A 25,358-nucleotide genomic window follows, 5' to 3' on the forward strand; every position below is an offset into this window, starting at 1 on the left:
GTATGACTCACTGCACCTGGCTAATCAATGTGTGTTTCTAACACTGTTGTGCCTAGCGCTGGGCAGGTCGGGGAATGACAGTAACAAGGGCCATTTATTAAGGGCCTACTCTGTGCCACCAATTGTGCCACATCAGGTACTTGTCACCTCATTTCATATACAATATATTAACAATTCTGCAAGGCAGGTATCACTGTGCTCACTTTATCGATAAGCAAATGGAGGTTCAGACAGGAAGCGACCAGCCCACAGAACTAGTGTGTGGAGCCAGGATTTAAATGCTGGGTCTAAGACTCTTGACGCCTGTGGCCCCTTTCCACTGTCCAAGCAGGTGAGGGGTATAGAATCGCTTGTCAGGGACAGGCTGGGAGTGATCAATGATACAGCAGCCAAGCCTGCATTTGCTGCTGGGGAGCTCTAGCTGGGAAACTGAGTCACCTCAGTCAGGGCCATTAACAAATTGTTGGCAAGCCCTGGGTAGAAAGCCGCTGGCCCCTGCAGTGCTGGGGCACCCTTGTCCAAGCCAGCTGCACACACTCATTCTCACAATCTCGGGGAACATGTGTGGACCCCCAGAAGGTGAGAATCTCTGTTCTCCATTCTGCTCATCCTGTTTGTAAAACCACCAGGCTCTGTTCATGGGTTTCCGGTTACATGGGAAGGAGTCCGATGTCTTATATCACTGTCACGCTGGGCCGAGAGCACTTCCTTTTTTTTTTTTTTTTTTTGAGACAGAGTTTCACTTTGTCACCCAAGCTGGAGTGCAATGGCATGATATCGGCTCACTTCAACCTCTGCCCCCTGGGTTCAAGCGATTCTCCTGCCTCGGCCTCCCGAGTACCTGGGACTATAGACATGCGCCAGCACGCCCGGCTGATTTTTTTGTATTTTTAGTAGAGACAGGGTTTCACCATGTTGGCCAGGCTGGTCTTGAACTCCTGACCAGGTGCAGTGGCTCACACCTGTAATCCGAAAGCACTTCCTGACGTTGTTCTGCACTGGAGTGTGAGGAGGAAACAGGGCTCATCCTGCCACAGCCCAGGGGTCCAGAGGCTGTGACTCTTTGTTAAAATGATGCAGAGAGGCTGGGAGTGGTGGCTCACATCTGCAATCCCAGCTCTTTGAGAAGCTGAAGCAGGAGGATCGCTTGAGCCCAGGAGTTGGAGAGCAGCCTGGGCAACATAGCAAGACCCTATCTCCATGAAAAATTTAAAACTTAGCAGGGCTACAGGTGGTGTGCATCTGTAGTCCCAGCTACTTAGGAGGCTGAGGTGGGAAGATTGCTTGAGCCCAAGAGTTGAAGGCTGCAGTGAGCTATGATCGCATTACCACATTCCATCCTGGGCAACAGAATGAGAAAGTAAGAAAGAAGAAAGAAAGGAGAGAGAAAGAGAGAGAAAGAAAGAAAGAATTAGAGACTTAAAGCTAAGGGTGGTGACTCACACCTATGATCCCAGTGCTTTGGGAGGCTGAGGTAGGAGGATCACTTGGAGCCAGAAGTTCAAGACCAGCCTGGGCAACATAGCGAGACTCCGCCTCTACAAAAATTTTTAAAATTAGCTTGGCATGGTGGTGTATACCTGTAGTCCCGCCTACTCAGGAGGCTGAGGTGGGAGGATCACTTGAGCTCAGGAGTTAGAGGCTGCAGCGAGCTATGATCACCTGGGCAACTGAGGAAGACTCTGTCTCCAAAATAAATAAACGAATAAAATTAAAATTAAAATTAGAGGCTGGGCATAGTGGCTCATACCTGTAATTCCAGCACTTTGGGAGGCCAAGGTGGGTGGATCCTGAGGTCAGGAGTTCAAGACCAGCCTGATCTGGCCGGGCGCGGTGGCTCAAGCCTGTAATCCCAGCACTTTGGGAGGCCGAGACGGGCGGATCACAAGGTCAGGAGATCGAGACCATCCTGGCTAACACGGTGAAACCCCGTCTCTACTAAAAAATCCAAAAATTAGCCGGGCGAGGTGGCAGGCGCCTGTAGTCCCAGCTACTCGGGAGGCTGAGGCAGGAGAATGGTGTGAACCCAGGAGGTGGAGCTTGCAGTGAGCCGAGATCGTGCCACTGCACTCCAGCCTGGGCGACAGAGCGAGACTCCGTCTCAAAAAAAAAAAAAAAAAAAAAAAAAGACCAGCCTGATCAACATGGAGAAACCTCATCTCTACTAAAAATACAAAATTAGCCGGGCGTGGGGGCAGGATCCTGTAATCCCAGCTACTCAGGAGGCTGAGGCAGGAGAATCACATGAACCCAGGAGGCAGAAATTGCGGTGAGCCGAGATCACGCCATTGCACTTCAGCCTGGGCAACAAGAGCGAAACTCCGTCTAAAATAGTAATAATAATAATAATAATAATAATAAAATGAGAATTAGATGCCGGGCTTGGTGGCTTACACCTGTAATCTCAGTACTTTGGGAGGCCGAGGTGGGTGGATCATCTGAGGTCCAGAGTTCGAGACCAGCCTGACCAACATAGTGAAATACTATCTCTACTAAATATAAAAAATTAGCTGGGAGTGGTGGCATGAGCCTGTAATCCCAGCAGTTAGGAAAGCTGATATGGGAGGATCACTTGAGGCCAGGAGTTCCAGACCAGCCTCGGAACTTTGGCAGGCCAAAGTGAGGGGATCACAAGATCAGGGGTTTGAGATCAGCCTGGCCAATGTGGTGAAGCCCCATCTCTACTGAAAATACAAAAATTAGCCGGGCGTAGAGTCGGGCACCTGTAATCCCAGCTACTCGGGAGGCTGAGGCAGGAGAATCGCTTGAAACCAGGAAGTGGAGGTTGCAGTGAGCCAAGATCGCACCACTGCATTCCAGCCTGGGTAACAGAGCAAGACTCTGTCTCAAAAAATAAAATGCTCCCTGGACAGAGCCCATCCATCTCTGCCCACCATCACCATAACAGGCTAAGCAGAGGCAAGTCCCAGTGAACCCACCCCATGGCCCCAAGGGTGAGGGCTAGGGGTGGGCTGGCCACCGGCTCTGCCCAGTCTGGGCCAGCACACTGTGGAAGAGACCTTAAACTTATCCCTCAGGCCCAACTGAAACTGATGGTCAATAACATTGACCAAGGCCCTTCCCTTCTCTCAGCCACAGTGTGGATGTGATGGGACCCCAGCCCCAACCAGGAGGTTCTAGAAATGCTTCCTCTGCTGTAGTGAGATAGGTGGAGGGTTTCTGGCTAACCCAGGCCTTTTCAGTGCCTTGGCCTTGGCCATCATTGCACCCACCACTCAAAGGCAAGGTGTGTGACCTTGAGTGCCGATGTGTGAAATTGGCCCCAGGGAAGATCATAATTAGAAGAAGAAGGAGGTGGCCGGGCGCCGTGGCTCATACCTGTAATCCCAGCACTCTGGGAGGTCGAGGCAGGTGGATCACCTGAGGTCAGGAGTTTGAGACCAGCCTGACCAACATGGCGAATCCCCATCTCTACTAAAAATACAAAATTAGCCGGGTGTGGTGGCGGGCACCTGTAATCCCAGCTACCTGGGAAGCTGAGGCAGGAGAATTGCTTGAACCCGGGAGGCGGAGGTTGCAGTAAGCTGAGATCGTGTCATTGCACTTTGGCCTGTACAACAAAAGAGAAACTCCGTCTCGAAGAAGAAGAAGAAGGAGGAGGAGGAGGCCAGGTGCAGTGGCTCACACCTGTAATCCAACCTGCTGGAAGGCCAAAGCAGGAGAATTGCTTGAGGCCAGGAATTCGAGACCAGCCTTGGCAACATAGAGAGACCCTATCTCTACAAATTGTAAAAAAAAAAAAAAAAAAAAAAAAAAAAAAAAGCAAAGAAATTGCTGGAAATGGTGGTGTGCACCTGTGGTCCCAGCTACTTGGGGGGCTGAGGAAGGAGGAGGATCACTTGAGCCCAGGAGATTGAGGTGAGCTATGATCACTTCACTGCACTCCAGCCTGGGTGACAGAGCAAAACCCTGTTTCAAAAATAAAATAAAATAGCATCCCGCAGATGCAAATGAGATAGTAAGCAGGGCAGAGACCTGGCCGCAGAGGTTGGAGAAGACCCTAGAAGCAAAGAAACTGAGTCAGGGAGAGCAACCAGTGCTTCCAAGAAGATCGGCTGAGGAAAGCTGATAGCAAAAGAATGATGTAGATGCAATGAGGCTGTTTTCTTTTCTTTATGTTTTCTTTTTCTTTCTTTCTTTCTTTTTTTTTTTTTTTCTGAAACGGAGTCTCTCTCTGTCACCCAGGCTGGAGTGCAGTGGCGCGACCTTGGCTCACTGGAAACTCTGCCTCCCAGGTTCAAGCGATTCTCCTGCCTCAGCCTCCTGAGTAGCTTCGATTACAGGTGCGCGCCACCACGCCCAGCTAATTTTTGTCTTTTTAGTAGAGACATGTTTTCACCATGTTGGCCAGCATGGTCTCCAACTCCTGACCTCATGATCCGCCCACCTCGGCCTGCCTAAGTGCTGGGATTACAGGCGTGAGTCCCCACGCCTGGCCTGAGGCTGTTTTCTTAAAGGAGAGAGATGCTGGAGTATCTGTCAGGCCTCTGAGCGCAAGCCAAGCCATCGCATCCCCTGTGACTTGCCCAGATGGCCTGAAGTAACTGAAGAATCACAAAAGAAGTGAAAATGCCCTGTCCCGCCTTAACTGATGACATTCCACCACAAAAGAAGTGAAAATGGCCAGTCCTTGCCTTAAGCGATGACATTACCTTGTGAAATTCCTTTTCCTGGCTCATCCTGGCTCAAAAACCTCCCCCACTGAGCACCTTGTGACCCCCACTCCAGCCCACCAGAGAACAACCCCCCTTTGACTGTAACTTTCCTTTACCCACCCAAATCCTATAAAACGGCCCCACCCTTACCTCCCTTCGCTGACTCTCTTTTCGGACTCAGCCCGCCTGCACCCAGGTGATTAAAACGCTTTATTGCTCACACAAAGCCTGTTTGGTGGTCTCTTTACACGGACGCGCATGACAGTATCCTTAAGTGCTGATGGGAGAGAGCCAGTGGGGAAGAAAGATGCCATCTATAGAAGAGCGAGGATGCATGGTAACATGGGATTCTGAGAAACTTGGACCCAGGGAGCCAGGCCTTGAACCAGAGGAGTGCCACCCAGACCTCTACCTCCTGTGAATCTCACAACACCTCAATCGTACCTTTAGCGAAGTCCTTCTCTCACAGTACTGGATTATTTGTTCATTCCTCTGGCCCCTGCACACTTCCCACCACACACACACAGCACACCTGGGAGCCCCTGAAGTCCCTTGTTCATCAATGTGATCCAAGTATCCAGTGCCCGGAACCTGCTATGCACTCGGCTCGTTTTGATAAATGGCCCTAGTTTGAATGACAGCTATGGAAGGCAAGTCTCAGAGACATCATCAGATTCATGGGGAGTCATTTTCCTAAAGCAATGAGCTCTGCAGATAGACCAGGAGGCTGCAGTCTCCTGCCAGGAGAGTGAACTCCTGGCTTTCAACCCTCAGCCATTCAAAACACAGACACGCCCGTACACAGAGCTAGAGTCGGGGCAGAATGGTCAGCATCGCCTTGGACTCAAATCAGTCAGCTCCACGCTCGGATGCACTAGCTAAGCCCCTCTGTCCCAGGCCTGCCCTTGCCCATATGGGAGTCCAGGGGATTCATTTCCTGTCCCGGCTGGATTCATTTCCAGCTGGAATACAGAGAAAAGACTAAAAATCCCCTACTCAAGTTAAACTTATCATCTCCTGATGGTTGAGGAGATGATCAACTTTGTGGTAAATCTCTTCTTCAATACCAAGCCAATGTGAGATGGGGCCTTAAAACTCTAGGGTCGTAGGCCAGGTGTGGTGGCTCATGCCTGTAATCCCAGCACTTTGGGAGGCTGAGGTGGGAGGATCATGAGGTCAGGAGATCGAGACCATCCTGGCTAACAGGATGAAATCCCATCTCTACTAAAACTACAAAAAAAAAAAAAAAAATTAGCCGGGTGTGGTGGTGGGCACCGGTAATTCCAGCTACTCAGGAGGCTGAGGCAGGAGAATTGCTTCAAACCGGGAGGCAGAGGTTGTAGTAAGCCGAGATTGTGCCACTGTACTCCAGCCTGGCGACAGAGTGAGACTCCATCTCGAAAAACAAACAAACAAACAAAAGAACTCTAGAGACAAGGCCACCTTAGGAATTGCAGGAAGAAGCCAGCCCAGAGACCAGCTGCCCTGTCCCTTGTTCTGGGACAACTTCCGGTGGGATTTCCCAAGACTGCAAAGGTCCCAGGTAGCTTAGAGTAAAGGGCACCTAATTAGGAACAAAAAGATCTACCATCAGCCAGGCGCAATGACTCACGCCTGTAATCCCAGCACTTCGGAAGGCCAAGGTGGGAGGATTGCTTGAGGCCAAGAATTCAAGACCAATCTAAGCAATATAGTGAAACTTCACTTTACAAAATAAAAATGAAAATAAATTTAAAAATTAGACAGGCATGGTGGCACGGACCTGTAGTCCCAGCTACTCAAGAGGCTGAGGTGGGAGGACTGCTCCAGCCCAGGAGTTCAAGGCTGCAGTAAACTATGATCGTGCCACTGCACTCCAGGCTGGGCAACAGAATCAGACCCTGTCTCAAAAAAAAAAAAAAAAAAAAAAAAGACCCAGGTTTCAGTTCTACACTGGCTACTCCTCAGCTACATGACTTGGCCATTTAATCTATTCTTTCCTCTGGGCCTGTTTCTGCATCAACAAAATGTAAATACAACAAACTGAAAACACTTTCTAAACTATAGAGTACTATTTCTTTCTTTCTTTTTTTTTTTTTCTTTTGGAGACAGAGTTTTTGCTCACATTGCCCAGGCTGGAGTGCAGTGGTGTGATCTTGGCTCACTTGGCTCACTCTAACCTCCACCTTCCAGGTTCAAGCGATTCTCCTGCCTCAGCCTCTCAAGTAGTTGGGATGCACCACCACACCCGGCTACTTTTTTTGTATTTTTAGTAGAGACGAGGTTTCACCATGTTGGCCAGGCTGGTCTCAAACTCCTGACCTCAGGTGATCCTCCCACCTCAACCTCTCAAAGTGCTGGAATTACAGGCGTGAGCCACTGCGCCCGACCTGAAGTACCATTTCATATGTGAGGAATACAGATGCATTGAAATGATATTGATAAAGGTGATGATGTCCGCTACGCTGCTAACCAGATTGAACTAACTGGTAGGACATCTACTGGTGAAATGTGACTTAAGGAATATCCTTAAAGTATAAATCTAGTGAGGCCGAGTGCCGTGGCTCACGCCTGTAATCCCAGCACTTTGGAAGGCCGAGCCAGGCAGATCACCTGAGCTCAGGAGTTTAAGACCAGCCTGGGCAGTAAGGTGAAACCTTGTCTCTACAAAGCATACAAAAATCAGCTGGGCATGGTGGCATGTGCCTGTAGTCCCAGCTACTCAGAAGGCTGAGATGGGAGGATCACTTGAGGTCAGGAGTTCGAGACCAGCCTGGCCAACATGGTGAAACCCCATCTCTACTAAAAATAGAAAATTTGCCAGGTGTGCTGGTGAGAGCCTGTAGTACCAGCTACTTGGGAGGTTGAGGCAGGAGAATCGCTTGAACCTGGGAGGTGGAGGTTGCAATGAGCTGAGATCATGCCACTGCACTCCAGCCTGGGCAACAGAGCGAAACTGTCTTAAAAAAAAAAAAAAAAAAGAAAAGAAAAGAAAAAATATGCATGTGATCAAAACTTATTGAACAGATGGGGATAAATTATATGCATGCAAATTACAAGTACATAGTAAGATGTGTGTAAGTTAAACCTCAATAAAGTTTATTTTTAAATGCATAAATAATTATTAAGATAAGAAATAGAAACATGTGTAGCCCTATACCTATTAAAGGCAGTGAATTTGTTATCAGAAACCTCCCCACCAAGAAAACTATAGGACCAGATGGTTTCACCGTGGATTCTATAAAACATTTAAGGAAAAAGCAATAACAGCTTTACCCCAAAAATCTTTCAGAAAATAGAAGAGAAGGGACTATTTCCCATTTCCTTTTATGAGACCAGCAAAAGTTTCATAACCAACAATCTGACAAAGACGTGGCAAGGAAAGAAAATTATAGATAGGTGTTGTCCTGGTTTGAATGTTTATGTCTCTTCCAAAATTCATGTTGAAACTTCATCCCAATGTGGTGGTATTCTAAGGTGATTGAGTCGGCCAGGTGCAGGTGCTCACATCTGTAATCCCATCACTTTGGGAGGCCAAGGAGGGCAGATCACCTGAAGTCAGGAGATCGAGACCAGCCTAACCAACATAGCGAAACCTCATCTCTCTAAAAATACAAAAATTGGCCAGGCACGGTGGTGTGCACCTGTAATTCCAGCTACTTGGGAGGTTGAGGCAAGAGAATAGCCCAAACCCAGGAGGCAGAGATTGCAGTGAGCTGAGATCGCACCACTGCACTCCAGTCTGGGCAACAGAGCAAGGCTCTGTCTTAAAAAAAAAAAAAAAAAAAAAAGAAAAGAAAAGGTGATTGAGTTATGAGGACTCTGACCTCATAAGTGAGATAAGGTGCCCTTATACAAGGGCTTGAGGCCAGCATGGTGGCTCATGTCTGTAATCCCAGCACTTTGGGAGGCCAAGGTGGGCAGATCACTTGAGGTCAGGAATTTGAGACCAGCCTGGACAACATGGAGAAACCTTGTCTCTACTAAAACTACAAAAATTAGCCGGGCATGGTGGCAGGCACCTGTACTCCCAGCTATTCAGGAGGTTGATGCAGGAGAACTGCTTGAACCTGGGAGGCAGAGGCTGCAGTAAACTGAGATCATGCCACTGCACTCCAGCCTCGGCAACAGAGTGAGACTCTGTCTCAAAATAAATAAATAACTAAAAGGGCTTGGTGGAAGTCATTCACCCCTTTTTGCCTCTTCTGTCTCTTCCATCATGTGAGGACACAGTGTCCTACCTACCATTCCAGTGTATGCTATATTCAAGACACCATCTTAGAAGCAGAGACCAAGCTCTCACCAGACACTGAATCTGCCAGTACCTTGATCTGGGACTTCCCAGCCTCTAGAATGATAAGAAGTAAATTTATATTCTTTATAAATGGCCTGGTCTCAGGTATTTGGATAGGGTACTACCATCAGACCAAGACACATATCAAATACAGAAATATAAATAAAGATCATACATAATACATCCAAATGACATTTATCCAGTAAAAATAGGCTGGGTGTGGTAGCTCACGTCTATAATCCCAGCATTTTGGGAGGCCAAGGTGGGAGAATCCCCTGAGGTCCAGAGTTTGAGACCAGCCTGGACAACATGGTAAAACCCCATCTCTACTAAAAATACAAAAATTAGCTGGGCATGGTGGCAGGTGCTTGTAATCCCAGCTACTCGGGAGGCTGAGGCAGGAGAATCACTTGAACCTGGAAGGCGGAGGTTGCAGTGAGCCAAGATCGTGCCACTGCACTCCAGCCTGGGTGACAGAACGAGATTCTGTCCTCCCTGCCCGAAAAAAAGAGGTTATGAGGAATGAAAGATTAGTTTAATATTCCATAATCAATGTAATTTGCCACATTAACATAATAAGACTGGAAAAACTTGTAATCACCTCAATATAGATGCAGGAAAAGCATTTGACAGATTGAGCACCTAATCATGATGAAAACTCTCAACAAACTCAGAAGAGAATATCCCCTCTAATAAGTGAAACTCTAAGAAAAAAGTGAAATAGGCTGGGCTCAGTGGCTCATGCCTGTAATGCCAGCACTTTGGGAGGCCGAGGCGAGTGGATCATCTGAGGTCGGGAGTTCGAGACCAGCCTGGCCAACGTGGCGAAATTCTGTCTCTACTAAAAATACAAAAATTAGCTGAGCATAGTGACTCATGCCTGTAATCCCAGCCACTCAGGAGGCTGAGGCAGGAGAATCGCTTGAAGCCTGGAGGGGGAGGTTGCAGTGAGCTGAGATTGCGCCATTGCACTCCAGCCCGGGTGACAGAGCGAGACTCTGTCTAAAGAAAGAAAAGAAAAGAAAAGAAAAGAAAAGAAAAGAAAAGAAAAGAAAAGAGTGAAATATTAAGGATCCCCCCCATAAGCAAAAACAAAACAAGTATGTCTGTTCTCACCATTTCTATTAAATATTTTACTAAAAGTTCTAGCCAGTCCAGTAAGGTAAGAAAAAAGAAATAAAAGCCATAAAAGTTATAAAGTTTACAAAGGAAGAAGCAAAAATATCTTTATTCATAGAGGACCTGATAGATTATACAGACAGTCAAAAGGAAAGCAATAAAGTAAGCTACTAGCACTAATGAGTGAACTTAGCATGATCTTTAAATACAAGGTCAATAAGGCCAGGCGCAGCGGCTCACACCTGTAATCCCAGCACTTTAGGAGGCTGAGGCGGGCAGTTCACCTGAGGTCGGGAGTGTGAGACCAGCCTGACCCACACGGAGAAACCCCATCTCTACTAAAAATACAAAATCAGCGGGGCTTGGTGGCGCATGCCTATAATGGAATAATACCCAGCAACAAATATAAGTAAACTACACATGTATATGTGAAACATGGAAGAATCTCAAAAATGCAAGTGAAACAAACCATACACAAAAGATTATATGCTGTATGGTTCCATTTATATGAAGTTCAAGAATAGTCAAAACTGATCTATGATGATAGAAGTCAGAACAGTGCTTTCTAGTGAAACTGCCTTTGCAAAGATTATGACAGTGAGCGAAATCTGAAATAGTTGACTCCGTCTTGCTTCTAACCTCACAGACTGGGTGTCTTCACTCACTCCTGGGTAGAGGCCAAGCTGTACCGTGGAAGGAATTTAGCTTATAGTTTAACTTTGAAGCAAGGATGATAATAGTCCCTCTTGAGATTAGAATTATGGGTGCCTGAATTCTGCTGAAATGTAGACATGGTTTCTATAATCTTTCATGGCTCAGGAGACACGTGGCCAGAGGTCATAACATTGATGACTTCCCCATTTGCTCCTATAGATCACTATGGTAGAACCTAAGTTGGTCTTTTGAGATATTTTTCAGACTTTTGCATCTCAGCAACTGACTGACCCCACCCAGACTCATGACTCATCACTTAACCCGTCCTGTAGCCTTGCACCCCGTGTTGGACTCAGTGCCCAAGGACTATTTTCCACACCCCTATGATGGCATCCCCAAACAGTAAGCAGCGCCCATTCCCTAGTCCCCCGCCCATTAAACTATCCTTGAAAAATCCTAACCTCCAAGTCTTTGACGAAACTGATTTGAATGATGGCTCCAGTTCTCCCATGAGGCTGGCATCGTGTTAGTTAAAATCCTTCTTTACTGCAATACCACGGTCTCAGTGAACTGGTTTTGTCTGGGTGGCAGGCAGGAAGAACCCATTGAGCAATTACACGGGGGTAGAGATTTTCTGGGAGCTGATGGAAATGTGTATGCATTTATCAAAACTCATCAAATTGTACACTTAAGATCTGTGGGCCTGGCACAGTGGCTTACACCTAAAATCCCAGCACTTTTGGAGGCCAAGGCAGGAGGATAGATTGAAACCAGGAGTTTGAGACCAGCCTAGTCAACATAACAAGACTTGTTTGGTAAACAAGTCTTTACAAAAGATATATATATATACACATATATATATATATATACACACACACACACACACACATATATATATTTCTTTTTTTTTTTTTTTTTTTGAGATGGAGTTTCTCTCTTGTTGCCCAGACTGGAGTGCAATGGTGCGATCTCGGCTCACCATAACCTCTGCCTCCCAGGTTCAAGCGATTCTCCTGCCTCAGCCTCCCGAGTAGCTGGGATTACAGGCATGTGCCACCACACCCAGCTAATTTTGTATTTTTAGTGGAGATGGGGTTTCTCCATGTTGATCAGGCTGGTCTAACTCCCGACCTCAGGTGATTGGTCTCCCAAAGTGCTGGGATTACAGGCATGAGCCATCGTGCCCAGACAGAACTTTTTTTTAATTAGTCCAGCGTGGTGGTGCACACCTGTAGTCCCAGCTCCTTGGGAAGCTGAGGTAGGAGGATTGCTTGAACCTGGGAAGTCAAGGTTGCAGTGAGCCATGATCACACCACTGCACCCCAGACTGGGCAACAGAATGAAATCCTATCTCTAAAAAAGAGAAACATCTGTGCATTTAAGTATGTGTACATTTTATCTCCATTAAAATATATAATTTTATATATTCAGGCTTTTATATATTCAGGCTGCAAATATATATATGCAGTCTGGGCTACAAGGTGAAACATTACTTACAGTAATGTTATTTAAAAATTAGAAACAATTTAAATATCTTATATTAGTTCATAAAGTGTGTGTATACTCAAGTTCTACAACCACAATGATATCATAGAAGGCTATCTATTGCCAAAGACAGATGTTCATGATAATTTATGTGAGAAGGAAACTTACCAGGCTAGGTGCAGTGGCTCACACCTGTAATCCCAGAACTTTGGGAGGCCGAGGCGGGTGGATCACGTGAGGTCAGGAGTTTGAGACCAGCCTGGCCAACATGGTGAAACCTTGTCTCTACTGAAAATACAAAGCATATTAGCCAGGTGTGGTGGCATGCACCTGTAGTCCCAGCTACTTGGGAGGCTGAGTCAGGAGAACAATTTGAACCCAGGAGGCAGAGGTTGCAGTGAGCTGAGATCACGCCACTGCACTCCACCCTAGGTGACAGAGCTAGGCTCCATCTCAAAAAAATTAAAAATAATAAAAATAATAAATTAGCAGGGTGTGGTGGCACACACCTGTAATCCCATCTACCTGGAAGGCTGAGGCAGGAGAGCTGAGATTGTGCCATTGCACGCCAGCCTGGGCTACAAGGTGAAACTCCGTCTCAAAAAAGAAAAGAAACTTACCAAACGGCATGTACAGTGCAGTTAACATGTAAGCACAGAGCAAGATCTGAAGGCTTCTCACTGAAGTGAGAGGTGTAATACTGCATGTTTCCATGTTTTCTACACTAAACATGTACGTACTTTTATAATAAGAAAAAACTAGGCTGAGCACGGTGGCTTATGCCTGTAATCCCAGCACTTTGGGAGGTCTAGGCGGGTGGATTGTTTGAGCCCAGGAGTTCGAGACCAGCCTGGACAACATGGTGAAACCCCGTCTCTACAAAGATATACAAAAATTAGCCAGGTGTGGTGGTTCATGCCCATAGTCCCAGCTACTCGGGAGGCTGAGGTGGGAGGATCACTTGGGCCTGGGAGGTGGAGGTTGCAGTGAGCAGTGATGGCACCACTGCACTCCAGCCTGGGTGACAGAGCAGAACTCTATCTCAAAAAAAGAAAAAAAAAAGATAAAGAAAAATTTTTTGTTTAGATATTTAGTTAGATATAGATCCATAGATACAATTGATGCTGGCCATTCACTGTAGTTATGCTCTATGAAATCACCATTTACACTATATTAGTGAATACTGAACCATTGCTCATACGGGAAATACAGGGTTAGGGTCCTCTGAGCCTCTGATTTCATGATAATCAACCCGTTAATACATAACCTTGTCTTATGTGTGTTTCTGCTTAAAGGCACCTTTTAACATATTTACTATAGATTCATTAACATTGAACTCACAGCCAACAGCACTATAACTCATGCCTGAATGAGGCTTATCTAACACACATATTTTCTCCGCAAGGAACATCACAGCCTCTTTGCGCTTAGGGACGCCAGACAGCACTTCAGCGCTATGACTGGGGGACATTCTAAACAACAAAACCACCCCCAAAAAGGCAGAAAGATGCAAAAACTGTGCTACTAAACAGACCTTGAAAAGGACACTTAGCCGGGTGCGGTGGCTCATGCCTGTAATCCCAGCACTTTGGGAGGCCGATGTGGGTGGATCATCTGAGGTCAGGAGTTTGAGACCAGCCTGACCAACATAGTGAAACCCTGTCTCTACTAAAATACAAAAATTAGCTGAGTGTGGTGGCGGGCACCTGTAATCCCAGCTACTTGGGAGGCTGAGGCAGGAGAATCACTTGAACCTGGGAGATTGCAGTGAGCCGAGATCGTGCTATTGCACTCCAGCCTGAGCAGCAGAGAGAGATTCTATATCAAAAAGAAAAAAAAAAAAAAGAAAAGAAAGGAAAATAACAGGATACTTATTTGCGGTTTGAGAGCTAAAGCAAGGAGCCAGGGTGTCACCTGGTTTGACCTCAGTATGAAACATGCATGTCTGGTGACTCAAAGTTTTTGCTACTGTGTCCCATGTCCATGAATGATCACTGTGAGTTATTGATTTGGGGGTTACCCATCAATTTCAGCTATGAGGGGAATTCACAAATACGAAATCTGAAAATCATTAAGACAGACCGTGTATAGACATATGTAGAAAGGAAAGTATTTCCAAACCTTAGACCTGCACTCCTGGGGCATCTAGGGAGGGAAACCCCACTGAACCACAGCAAAACCCACGGAACTGCATCCCGTGGACCTGCTTGTTTCCAGAGAGGCAGGAATGAGAAGCAAAAGGGAATTAATGGTGCAGCACTCACCACAACCATCTTCGGAATGTGCCCAAAGTCATGGGCATGGCCTTGATTTTGCCTGCTCTCTTTATTGGTTTATATTCGGGAATGTAAAATCTTTACAAGGGTTTTCAGGAGCCGATCCCAAACTCAGCCCAGGCTCAGACTCCCAGGAATTCTTCAACTGCCAATTCCCCCATCCAGAGATATCCAGGACCTTCAGGCACACAGCTGGACGGGTCACTTAACCCTAAAACTTGCAGAAGGGGACATGCGTCCTGAGCACGGTGCTTGAAGCCCAGAAGGTTTCTCCAGCAGGGAGGGGCTGGCAGAGGCTCTGAGGCTGAGAGCATCTTGAGAGGTGCTGGAACTCATCGTAATCAGTCCAAGAACTCCAGATGTTTCTGGTGACTACGGTCACACGCCACATAATGACATTTCAGTCAACGACAGACTGCATATACGAGTGGTCTCATAAAATTTCTTTTCCTTTTTGAGACAGGGTCTCGCTCTATCTCCCAGGCTGGAGTGCAATGGCACTGTCTCAGCTCACTGCAACCTCTGCCTCCCAGGTTCAAGTGATTATCCTGCCTCAGCCTCCTGAGTAGCTGGGACTACAGGCGCGTGCCACCACGCCCAACTAGTTTTTCTATTTTTAGTAGAGATAGGGTTTTGCGATGTTGGCCAAGTTGGTCTCAAACTCCTGACCTCAAGTGATCCACTGCCTTGGCCTCCCAAAGTGATGGGATTACAAACGTGAGCCACCACGTCTGCCCCCCTACCCCCATTAAAATTATAATACTATATTTTAGACCGGGGGGCACAGTGGCTTACGCCTGTAATACCAACACTTTGGGAGCTGGGGCAGGCAGATCACTTGAGGTCAGCTTGGCCAACATGGTGAGACTCCTTCTCTACTAAGAATACAATAATTATCAGGGCGTGGTGGCAGATGCCTATAACCCCAGGTCCTCGGGAGGCTAAGGCAGGAGAATCCCTTGAACCCAGGAGGCAGAGGTTGTAGTGAGCAGAGATCACACCACTGCGCTTCAGCCTGGCTGACAGAGAGACTCCATCTCAAAAAAAAAATTAATAATAATAATAATGTATTTTTACTGTACCTTTTCCATGTGTAGATATGTTGAGATACACAAATACTTGCCATTATATTCCTAATGCCTCCAGAATTCAGCATAGTCATGTGCTATACAGGTTTGTAGCCCAGAGCAACAGGCTAGACCATCTAACCTAGGTGTGTAATAGGCTAGACCATGTAGCCTAGGTGTATAATAGGCTAGATCATCTAGGTTTCTGTAAATACATCCTTTGGTGTTCCCACAATGACAAAATCTTCCAATTATGCATTTCCCAGAACATAGCCCCATCATTAAGCCATGCATGACTGTATATTGATCATCAATATCAATGTGGTTTATCAGGTAAGAAATTTCTTCTTGAAGGGAAGTGCCAAGCCCTTGAGGGTGGACACCTTTGGAACAATTCACCAGCTCACAGTCACCCCCCTTCACCTCTGCCTCCTCTATTGAGAAAGGTGAGTCTACAGCCCCACATGAACCTACTTGGCAGTGAGGACCTCCCAGTCAGCAGGTACTGCCCTCCCACGGTCCTGCCACCTGCTGCCACGGGCTACTGTGTTTCATCCGCTCAGTCTGCAAGAAAAGCTCTGCAAAATGTGGAAATAGGGCAAAAAAGCTGAGGGCCTAACCTTCTAGAGTCAGGCTACAGCGCCATCTCATGAGCCTGCTTACATGCAGTATGACACCCTGGGGGAGTGTCACTTTGAGTTACCGCTCACTATTCTATGTCACTTTGAGTTATTCGCTCACTTTGAGTTACCGCTCAGATTCTGCCAAGTTGGATGTTAACTCATACAAAACTGGTAAGAAGCAGATGATTTTGGCTGTGCGTGGTGGCTCATGCCTGTAATCCCAGCACTTTGGGACGCCGATGCGGGCAGATCACCTGAGGTCAGAAGTTGGAGACCAGCCTGGCCGACATGGTGAAACTCCGTCTCTACTAAAAATACAAAACACATAGCCAGGTGGGGTGGTGGGTGCCCGTAATCCCTGCTACTCGGGAGGCTGAGATGGTACAATCACTTGAACCCAGGAGGCGGAGGTTGCAGTGAGCGGAGACTGTGCCCCTGCACTCCAGCCTGGGCAACAGAGCAAGACTCTGTCAAAAAAAAAAAAAGAAGCAAATGATTTCTTTTCAGTAGAGACAATAACCACAAAGCTCTTGTCTTTACTATCCCATAGGATCAAACTTAGTGGTCTTAATTTCAGGTTCTTATTTATACACATATGTAAATTGCATACTTTAAATATAATATATAATTATGTTACCAGTTCAGCATCCCAAATCAGAAAATCAGAAATCCAAAATGTTCCACTTGGCATTTCCTTTGAGCATCATGTCAAGGCTCAGAAATTTTCAGATTTTAGAACATTTTGGATTTTGGACTAGGGATACTCAGCTTGTATATAATTTATATATAATATAAATTATAATTTAAATATAATATTATATATAAGTTATATAATATATACATTGTTTAAATAGAAATATAAATTATAATACATAATTCACATATTATATAATACATAATCTACATCGTATATAAATATATCTTTCATATTGTATATATTATATATAATGTATAAATTGTATACAGTAATGTACATTTTATATATAATATATTATTAATGAGATTATATTAATTATTGAGATATATTATATATAATAATATATCTCAATGACTATATTATATATTTCAATTATATATTATATCTCATATATTTCAACAATATATAATATGTATTATATATTTCAATAATACATATACTATATTACTGGAATATATATTAATTATTATCAATAATTATTCAGTTATATATAAACAATTATTCAATGACATTATTCAGTATTATACATTATTCAATAGATCAATAATTATTCAATATTTATTATCAATAATTAATATCAATAATTATTTGATAATATATAATATATTACTGGAATATATACATTATTAATAACACATTAAATATTCATATATCATTGTATATTATTCTATATTCCATATTCACATAGAATATGGAATTCATAATGAATGAATATTTATATTGAATATTTATATTCATATAGAATATGTAATATAAATAATTCAATAATTCTATATTATTGAATATAGAATATATATTATTTACATATTATATATCACAATGACTATATATTATATATTTCAATAATAATATGTAATATACATATTATATATACACACACAAAGAATTAATCTTACCCTAAAGGAGGTCTGGCCTTTGCACTTGGCTCGTGGGAGGTATTTGGAAGCCCTCAGAATGTCTAGCTTGGTCACAGTGTCCATCTACTTGGGGACCTTCGACCATGCCACATGGTCTATGCTAACTCAGGCCACATTGGATGGTTTGTGCTAACAATGTCATTGATGAGGACATCCTTGCACCACCTGGTACCAGCTCAACTTTCAGAGGGGCTAGAATCTGAGTCAGCCATACAGGCTGGCCATAGTCCATATGACCAAGACAGTAAAATCTCTGGTTCAGATGAGGTTCCCTGGGTGGCAATACTTTGTATATATTGACACATGTCATTGCTGGGGAAGTACCACTGTCCACAACTCCATTGGGAGGGGACAACTAGAGGTTCCATACATGAAACTCTCCTGGGCCCTGCCTGCCCCACGTGTCTCTTCCCTGGCTCATTTTAATCTCTATCTTTTTTTTGAGACCGAGTTTCACTCTGTCGCCCAGGCTAGAGTACAATGGCACAATCTCAGTTCACTGCAACCTCTGCCTCCTGGGTTCAAGCGATTCTCCTGCCTCAGCCTCCCAAGTAGCTGGGATTACAGGCGCCCACCACCATGCCCAGCTAATTGTCATGTTTTTGGTAGAGTCAGGGTTTGATCACGTTGGCCAGGCTGGTCTCGAACTCCTGGCCTCAAGTGATCCTCCCACCTCGGCCTCCCAAAGTGCTGGGATTACAGGCATGAGTCACCGTGCCGGGCCTAATCTGTATCTTTTTGCTGTAATAAACCATGACCATGAGCATAAGAGTTTTTAATACATTCTCTGAGTTCTTCTAGCAAGGTGCCAAACCTAAGGGTCGTCTTGGAGACCCCCAGTGTACAAATACACGCATGTGTGTATACACACATATATCAGTTCCTCTAATCCTCTTTTTGCTCATTTGTTTAGACACAGGGTCTCACTCTATCACCCAGGCTAGAGTGCAGCAGCACAATCATAGCTCACTATAGCCTTGACCTCCTAGGCTCAGGGGATCCTTCCCCCTCAGCCTCCTGAGTAGCTGAGACTACAGGCATGTGACATCACACCTGGCTAATTTCTCTTTTTTTGTAGAGACGGGGTCTCGCTATGTTTCTCAAGCAGGTCTCAAACTCCTAGCCTCAAGTGATCCTCTGGCCTCAGCCTCCCATAGCACTGGAATTATACTGTGTCCCAGCTCTCATCCTCTTTTAAACCAGCTTTGTTATTCTGCCAGTTCCCTCATTAAATGAGTTCGATAAAACCCGTAAATCAAACAGTGCTCACTATGTACTTGCATGAGAATGACCACTTAAGCATATTTTTTTTTCCTTTTGAGACAGAGTCTCACTCTATTGTCCAGGCTGGAAAGAAGTGGCACGATCTCGGCTCACTGCAACTTCTGCCTCCCGGGTTCAAGCGATCCTCCTGCCTTAGCCTCCCGAGCAGCTGGGATTACAGGCACCTGCCACCACGCCCAGCTAATTTTTCTATTTTTAATAAAGATGGAGTTTCACTGTGTTGGCCAGGCTGGTCTTGAACTCCTGACCTCAGGTGATCTGCCTGCCTTGGCCTCCCAAAGCTCTTAAGCATTTTGAGACTTACACTTCATTTAATAGCATTCATTTTTCTTTCTTTCTTTCTTTCTTTTTTTTTTTTTTGAGACGGAGTCTTGTTCTGTCGCCCAGGCTGGAGTGCAGCGGCCGGATCTCAGCTCACTGCAAGCTCCGCCTCCCGGTTTACACCATTCTCCTGCCTCAGCCTCCCGAGTAGCTGGGACTACAGGCGCCCACCACCTCGTGCGGCAGTTTTTCGTATTTTTTTAGTAGAGATGGGGTTTCACCAGGTTAGCTAGGATGGTCTCGATCTCCTGACCTCGTGATCCGCCCATGTCGGCCTCCCAAAGTGCTGGGATTACAGGCTTGAGCCACCGCGCCTGGCCAATAGCATTCATTTTTCAATAAAGAGACTACGAGAGCTGAAAAATGTATATGTTCAAGCTCTACAGTGGTCTCCAGGGATTGCTAGGGCAGTGACAGGAAAGTTTAGGGCCTCTGGGAGCTGAGAGCTGAGAGAAGGGCCCTGAAGTCTTTTTTTTTTTTTTTTTTTGAGACGGAGTGTCACTCTGTCACTCAGGCTGGAGTGCAGCAGCATGATCTTGGTTCATTGCAACCTCTGCCTCCCAGGTTCAAGCAATTCTCATGCCTCAGCCTCCCAAGTAGCTGGGATTATAGGCACACGTCACCACGCCCGGCTAATTTTTGTATTTTTGGTAAAGAAAGGGTTTCACCATGTTGGCCAGGCTTGTGTCGAACTCCTGACCTCAAGTGATCCGCCCACCTTGGCCTCCCAAAGTGTTGGGATTACAGGCGTGAGCCACTGAGCCCAGCTGCTAAAGCCTTCCTAATGCTGAGAGGGCTTCTGGAAGCAAGACTTGGATGGTCAGCCTAGAGAGAAGCACATCCAGTACCTCACTGCAAGCTGCCATGGTCTATGCGACCAAGCCACAGTAAAATCTCTGGCTCAGATGAGCTTCCCAACATAGCTGAATTTTTTTTTTTTTTTTTTTTGGAGACAGGGTCTTGCTCTGTTGCCCAGGTTGAAGTGCAGTGGCTTGATCTCGGCTCACTGCATCCTCACCCTCCTGGGCTCAAGTGATCCTCTTACCTCAGCCTTCTGAGTACCTGGGACTATAGGCACATGTCACCCCACCTGGCTAATTTTTGTATATTTTAGTAGAGACAGGGTTTCAGCATGTTTCCCAGACTGGTCTCAAACTCCTGGGCTCAATCGATCCTCTGGCTTCAGCCTCCTGAAGCACTGGGATTACAGTCATGAGCCACCATTCCTGGCTAACATTGCTGATTTTATTGATCACTGAAACAGGCTCAGGTACTTACATAAGAGTAAACCAATCACTTCCCTAGCAACACTCGCATCTTGGCCCCTGGCAGGATCCAGATGGCAGGCCTGCTCCGCCCTCTTGGGGGGACCTGATGGCTGCGTCCACAGCCACGGCGCTGACCAAAATGGCAGATCCAAGTCCTGGCATTGAAGGGCTCAGGCCACCATGAGGGACCTGTGAGCTGTGGTCGTTCGACACCATAGCATTATACCAGGGCCGGCCCACTGCCTGGAAACCTGGCATCCCCTCACCTTGGAGGTCCTTCCTGCTTCTCTCTGAAGAAGGGTCCAAGTCAGCCCCGGAACCTCCAACAAGGATAGTCCAGCCTCCCCTGCCAGCATCAGGCACCTCATCAACCACAACAAGAGGCACCTGTCGGACTCTGTGGCGTCCTGGCCTTTTTCCTTCAGCTCTGCTCTGGGCCAGAGGCCCCCTGAAGCAATTGTCGGAATCTTGCTATTTCTGTCAATTGCGTTATTCTTTGTAACCCAAAGAGCTCTTTAGGCAGTTTCCACTCAAAGCATATAAATACTACAGTCAAATCAATAAGTAACAAGATGACAGAGAAGAGAAGAATTTTGTGAGAAAGCGAAAGTGGGAGACAGCTACTGTTTCCAAATACAAAACTGACCCCTCTGGCCAGGCGGGGTGGTTCAGGGGTGGTTCACGCCAGTAATCCCAGCACTTTGGGAGGCCGAGGCGGGAGGATCACTTGAGCCAAGGAGTTCGAGACCAGCCTGAGCAACATTGCAAGACCCGTCTCTAAAAATCATACAAAAAAATAGCTAGGTGTGGTGGTGCACACCTACACTCCCAGCTGCACGAGAGGCTGAAGTGGGAGGATGGATTGAGCCCAGGAGTTCGAGGCTGCAGTGAGCCATGGTCATATCACTGCACTCCAGCCTGGGCAACAGAGTGAGATCTTGTCTCAAAAAAAAAAAAAAGAAAAAGAAAAAAAAAAAATCTGACCCCTGAGCCTCAGCCTCCAGACTCATCCAGCCATGCTGGGGAACAAGGTGGGCTGCACACTTGTTCATTAGGCGGGACTCGATTTCCCTAGCCAGCAGTGAAGGGGCATTTGCTCTGTCCGCCACTGTTGGCCCACCTAAGTGCTGTTGTGTGGCCCTCTCATGCTCCAGAGTCGGGCTGAGCCCAGGCCCCCGGGCTAAACACCAGCAGGGCAGAAAGGCAGAAAGCAGCTGGGTGAACGTCTATCTGAGGCTACCTGTCAGCCTCTCCGTCTCAGTCTACAAAGTCCTTGTCCTCAAGGCTGGTGGGACCTCATGCGCATTTGCTCAGAGCCCAGATATCCAACTCTGCCCGCCCCAAGGGTTCTGGGTGCATCGGAGCCAGAAGTGGAAGAAACAGGCTAGAAATCAATCCCTTTCCCTGGCACCAGTGCTGTTTTTGGCTTGTGTATTCCACTACCTAACCAATGCAAACTGGCACCTGCCTCAGTGCCCACGGGCAGGGCGGGCAGCTTCACCCTGGTTTGGCCAGGCCGATCCAGAACATTTGTTTCAGAGGTGATTGGGAAAAGGAAAGGATTTCAAGTTACGGAGGAAAGGAGAGCTGCTTGCAGGAGGAGGCCAGAGGAGGGAGAAACGCCAGCCTGACCCGCGCCTGGCCCCCTGCACCCCAAGTGACTGCAGACTTACCCTCATCACAGTTGCTCCCGGTGAAGCCAGGGCAGCACCTCCACTCCAGCGCCGTCACCGTGCGGTAGGACACTCTGTAGGTGGGTCTGATCAGAGTCCTGTAACTAACACACAGACAGCGTCAGCGGGGCACAAGCTCCGGCCCACCCACCTCCAGACCCCACTCCTGCAAAGATGGGTCAGGCTATTTTGCCCAGCCAGGGCTCCGGGAGGCCCCCATGGCGTGGAAACCACTGCGGAGGTCCGTGTTCACTGGCTGTGCAAATGCCTTTGCAAAAATCATAACGGAGGAAGTTATGACAGTGAAAGAGATCAGACTTAACCAACTCCGTCTTGCTTCTAACCTTCAGGCTGTCCTCGTTCATTCCTGGGAGTAGGCTGAACTAATCTTGGGAAGAAATGTAGTTTATGGTTTGACTCTGAAACAAAATTGATAGTATCTCTTTCCCAAAAAGACCCCCTTCTTGCCTGGAGACAAGTCTGCCTTTGTAGGACTAACAAATTAGCTACAGGGTTAGAAATTATGGTTTAGGGGGCCATGCAGCCTATGGCTGCGAGAGTCTGAACCTCCCCAAATTGCTCCTGGGGATAACATCGCTATTATGAAACCTAAGGTCAGTGCTTGAGATATTTTGCAGATCCTATCCTCGATGGATCAGCTGATACCACCCAGACCTGTAATCTGGCTTGAGCAGTGCTACGACCCCATCCAGGAACAGAAGACGGCAAGAAAATCTCACTTCAGCCCACTATGATTCCGTCTCCAACCTGACCAGTCACCACTCCCCACCTCCCGAGCCTCTACCCACCAAATTGTCTTTAAAAATTCCGTCCCGAATGCCCAGGAGACTGATTTAGGTGATTAAAACCTCCAGTTCCCCGCACAGCAGGCTCTGTGTAAATTACTCTTTCTCTATCTCTCTCTCTCTCTCTTTTTTTTTTTTTTTTTTAGTTGAGACAGAGTCTCACTCTGTTGCCCAGGCTGGAGTGCAGTGGTGCAATCTCGGCTCACTGCAACCTCTGCCTCCTGGATTCAAGCGACTCTCCTGCCTCAGCCTCCCGAGTAACTGGGATTACAGGTGTGTGCCACCATGCCCAGCTAATTTTTGTATTTTTGGTAGAGACAGGGTTTCACCATATTGGTGAGGCTGGCCTCAAGTGATCCACCCACCTCAGCCTCCCAAAGTGCTGTGATTATAGGCGTGAGCAACTGTGCCCGACCATCTTTCTCTATTTCAATTCCCCTGTCTTGATAAATCAGCTCTGTCTAAGCAGCAGGCAAGGTGAACCCCTTGGGCAGTGACAGCTATGTGACCCTGGACAAGTCACCATCCCTCTCTGTGTCAGCTGTGATCTAAACATGGACGGAACTGGAAGCTGTTATGTTACATGAACCACCCAGGCACAGAAAGACAAATACCATATGTTCTCTAAGAGGGAGGTAAACAACGTATACACAATGGAGACACGGAAGGGGAGTGGGTAGGTAATGAATGCAATGTACGTGATATAGTTTGGATATTTGTCCAAACTCCAAATCTCAGGTTGAAATGTAATTCCCAGCATTAGGTGAAGCCTGGTGGGAGGTGATTAGATGGGGGGACAGACCTCTCATGAATGGTCTAGCACTATCCCCTTGGTGATAAGTGGGTTCTGGCTTTCAGTTCACGTGACATCTGGTTGTTTAAAATTGTGTGGTGCCTCCCCCATCACTGTCTTCTTTTTTTTTTTTTTTTTTGAGACGAAATCTTGCTCTGTTGTTGGGCTGGAATTCAGCGGCACAATCTCGGCTCACTGCAACCTCCGCCTCCCTGGTTCAAGTGATTCTCCTTCCTCAGCCTCTCGAGTAGCTGGGATTACAGGCATGCGCCACCACGCCCAGCTAATTTTTGTATTTTTAGTAGAAACGGGGTTTCACCTTGTTGACCAGGATGGTCTCGATCTCCCGACCTCGTGATCCGCCCACCTCGGCCTCCCAAGTGCTGGGATTACAGGCATGAGCCATCACGCCTGGTGCCCCCTTACTCTCTTTCACCCAATTCGCCTTCCGCCATGAATGAAAGCTCCCAGACACCTCCCCAGAGGCCAAGCAGATGCCGGCACCATGCTTGTAAACCTGCAGAATTGTGAGCCACATTAAACTTGTCTTTATAAATTACCCAGTCTCAGTTATTTCTTTATAGCAATGCAAGAACAGCCTAATACAGTACATTATTTGGGTGATGGATTTCCTGAGAGCCCTGACTTCACCACTGTGCAATATATCAGTTGCACTTGTAACCCATAAATTTCTACAAATGAAAAATAATAATAAACATAAAGTCCCTGGCCAGACATGGTGGCTCACGCCTGTAATCCCAGAACTTTGGGAGGCCGAGGTAGGTGAATCAACTGAGGTCAGGAGTTCTAGACCAGCCTGGCCAAGATGGTGATACCCTGTCTCTACTAAAAATACAAAAATTAGCCAGGCATGGTGGCAGGTGCCTGTAGTCCCAGCTACTTGAGAGGCTGAAGCAGGAGAACAGCTTGAACCTGGGAGGCGGAGGTTGCAGTGAGCCGAGATCATGCCACTGCACTCTAGCCTGGGCAACAGAGTGAGACTCCATCTCAAAAAAAATAAACAAATTAAATTAAATTAAAAATAAAGTCCCCTCTAGCTCTGCCATTCTACAATTCTCCAAGTGTGGCTACCTGTGATGGGAAAGTGTCCTAAACACTGAACACTGACCAAGATGATAAAGAAAGAAAAGGGGCCAGGCACAGTGGCTCACACATGTAATCCTAGCACTTTGGAAGGCCAAGGTGGGCAGATTACCTGACGTCGGGAGTTCAAGAGCAGCCTGCCCAACATGGAGAAACCTCATCTCTACTAAAAATACAAAAATTAGTCGGGTATGGTGGCACATGCCTATAATCCCAGCTACTCGGGAGGCTGAGGCAGGAGAATCACTTGAACCCAGGAGGCAGAGGTTGCAGTGAGCAGAGATCATACCTTTGCAGGCAGGCAGGCAGGCAGGCAGGAAGG

General features: G+C 46.6%; 4 protein-coding genes across 14 annotated transcripts in view; 2 read left to right on the top strand and 2 right to left on the bottom strand.

Moving 5' to 3' along the window:
- The window catches only part of IFT22 (intraflagellar transport 22), a 984,170-nt gene that overhangs the window by 824,799 nt on the left and 134,013 nt on the right, over positions 1-25,358 (top strand). The window lies entirely within an intron of this gene.
- The window catches only part of CUX1 (cut like homeobox 1), a 1,083,765-nt gene that overhangs the window by 798,706 nt on the left and 259,701 nt on the right, over positions 1-25,358 (bottom strand).
- Positions 1-25,358, top strand: part of FIS1 (fission, mitochondrial 1) — a 386,064-nt gene that overhangs the window by 147,769 nt on the left and 212,937 nt on the right. The gene's annotated exons all lie outside the window — the stretch shown is intronic.
- Positions 1-25,358, bottom strand: part of COL26A1 (collagen type XXVI alpha 1 chain) — a 203,275-nt gene that overhangs the window by 90,389 nt on the left and 87,528 nt on the right. The window contains exon 3 of one of the 2 annotated variants that reach the window (XM_050783734.1): positions 22,334-22,437. In XM_050783734.1, coding sequence (XP_050639691.1) covers positions 22,334-22,437 — 104 coding nt within the window. The remainder of the gene's footprint in view (positions 1-22,333; positions 22,438-25,358) is intronic. The other variant, XM_050783735.1, reaches the window with a different exon arrangement.

Source organism: Macaca thibetana, chromosome 3 (assembly GCF_024542745.1).
Source record: "Macaca thibetana thibetana isolate TM-01 chromosome 3, ASM2454274v1, whole genome shotgun sequence".
NCBI classification, from domain to species: Eukaryota; Metazoa; Chordata; class Mammalia; order Primates; family Cercopithecidae; genus Macaca; species Macaca thibetana.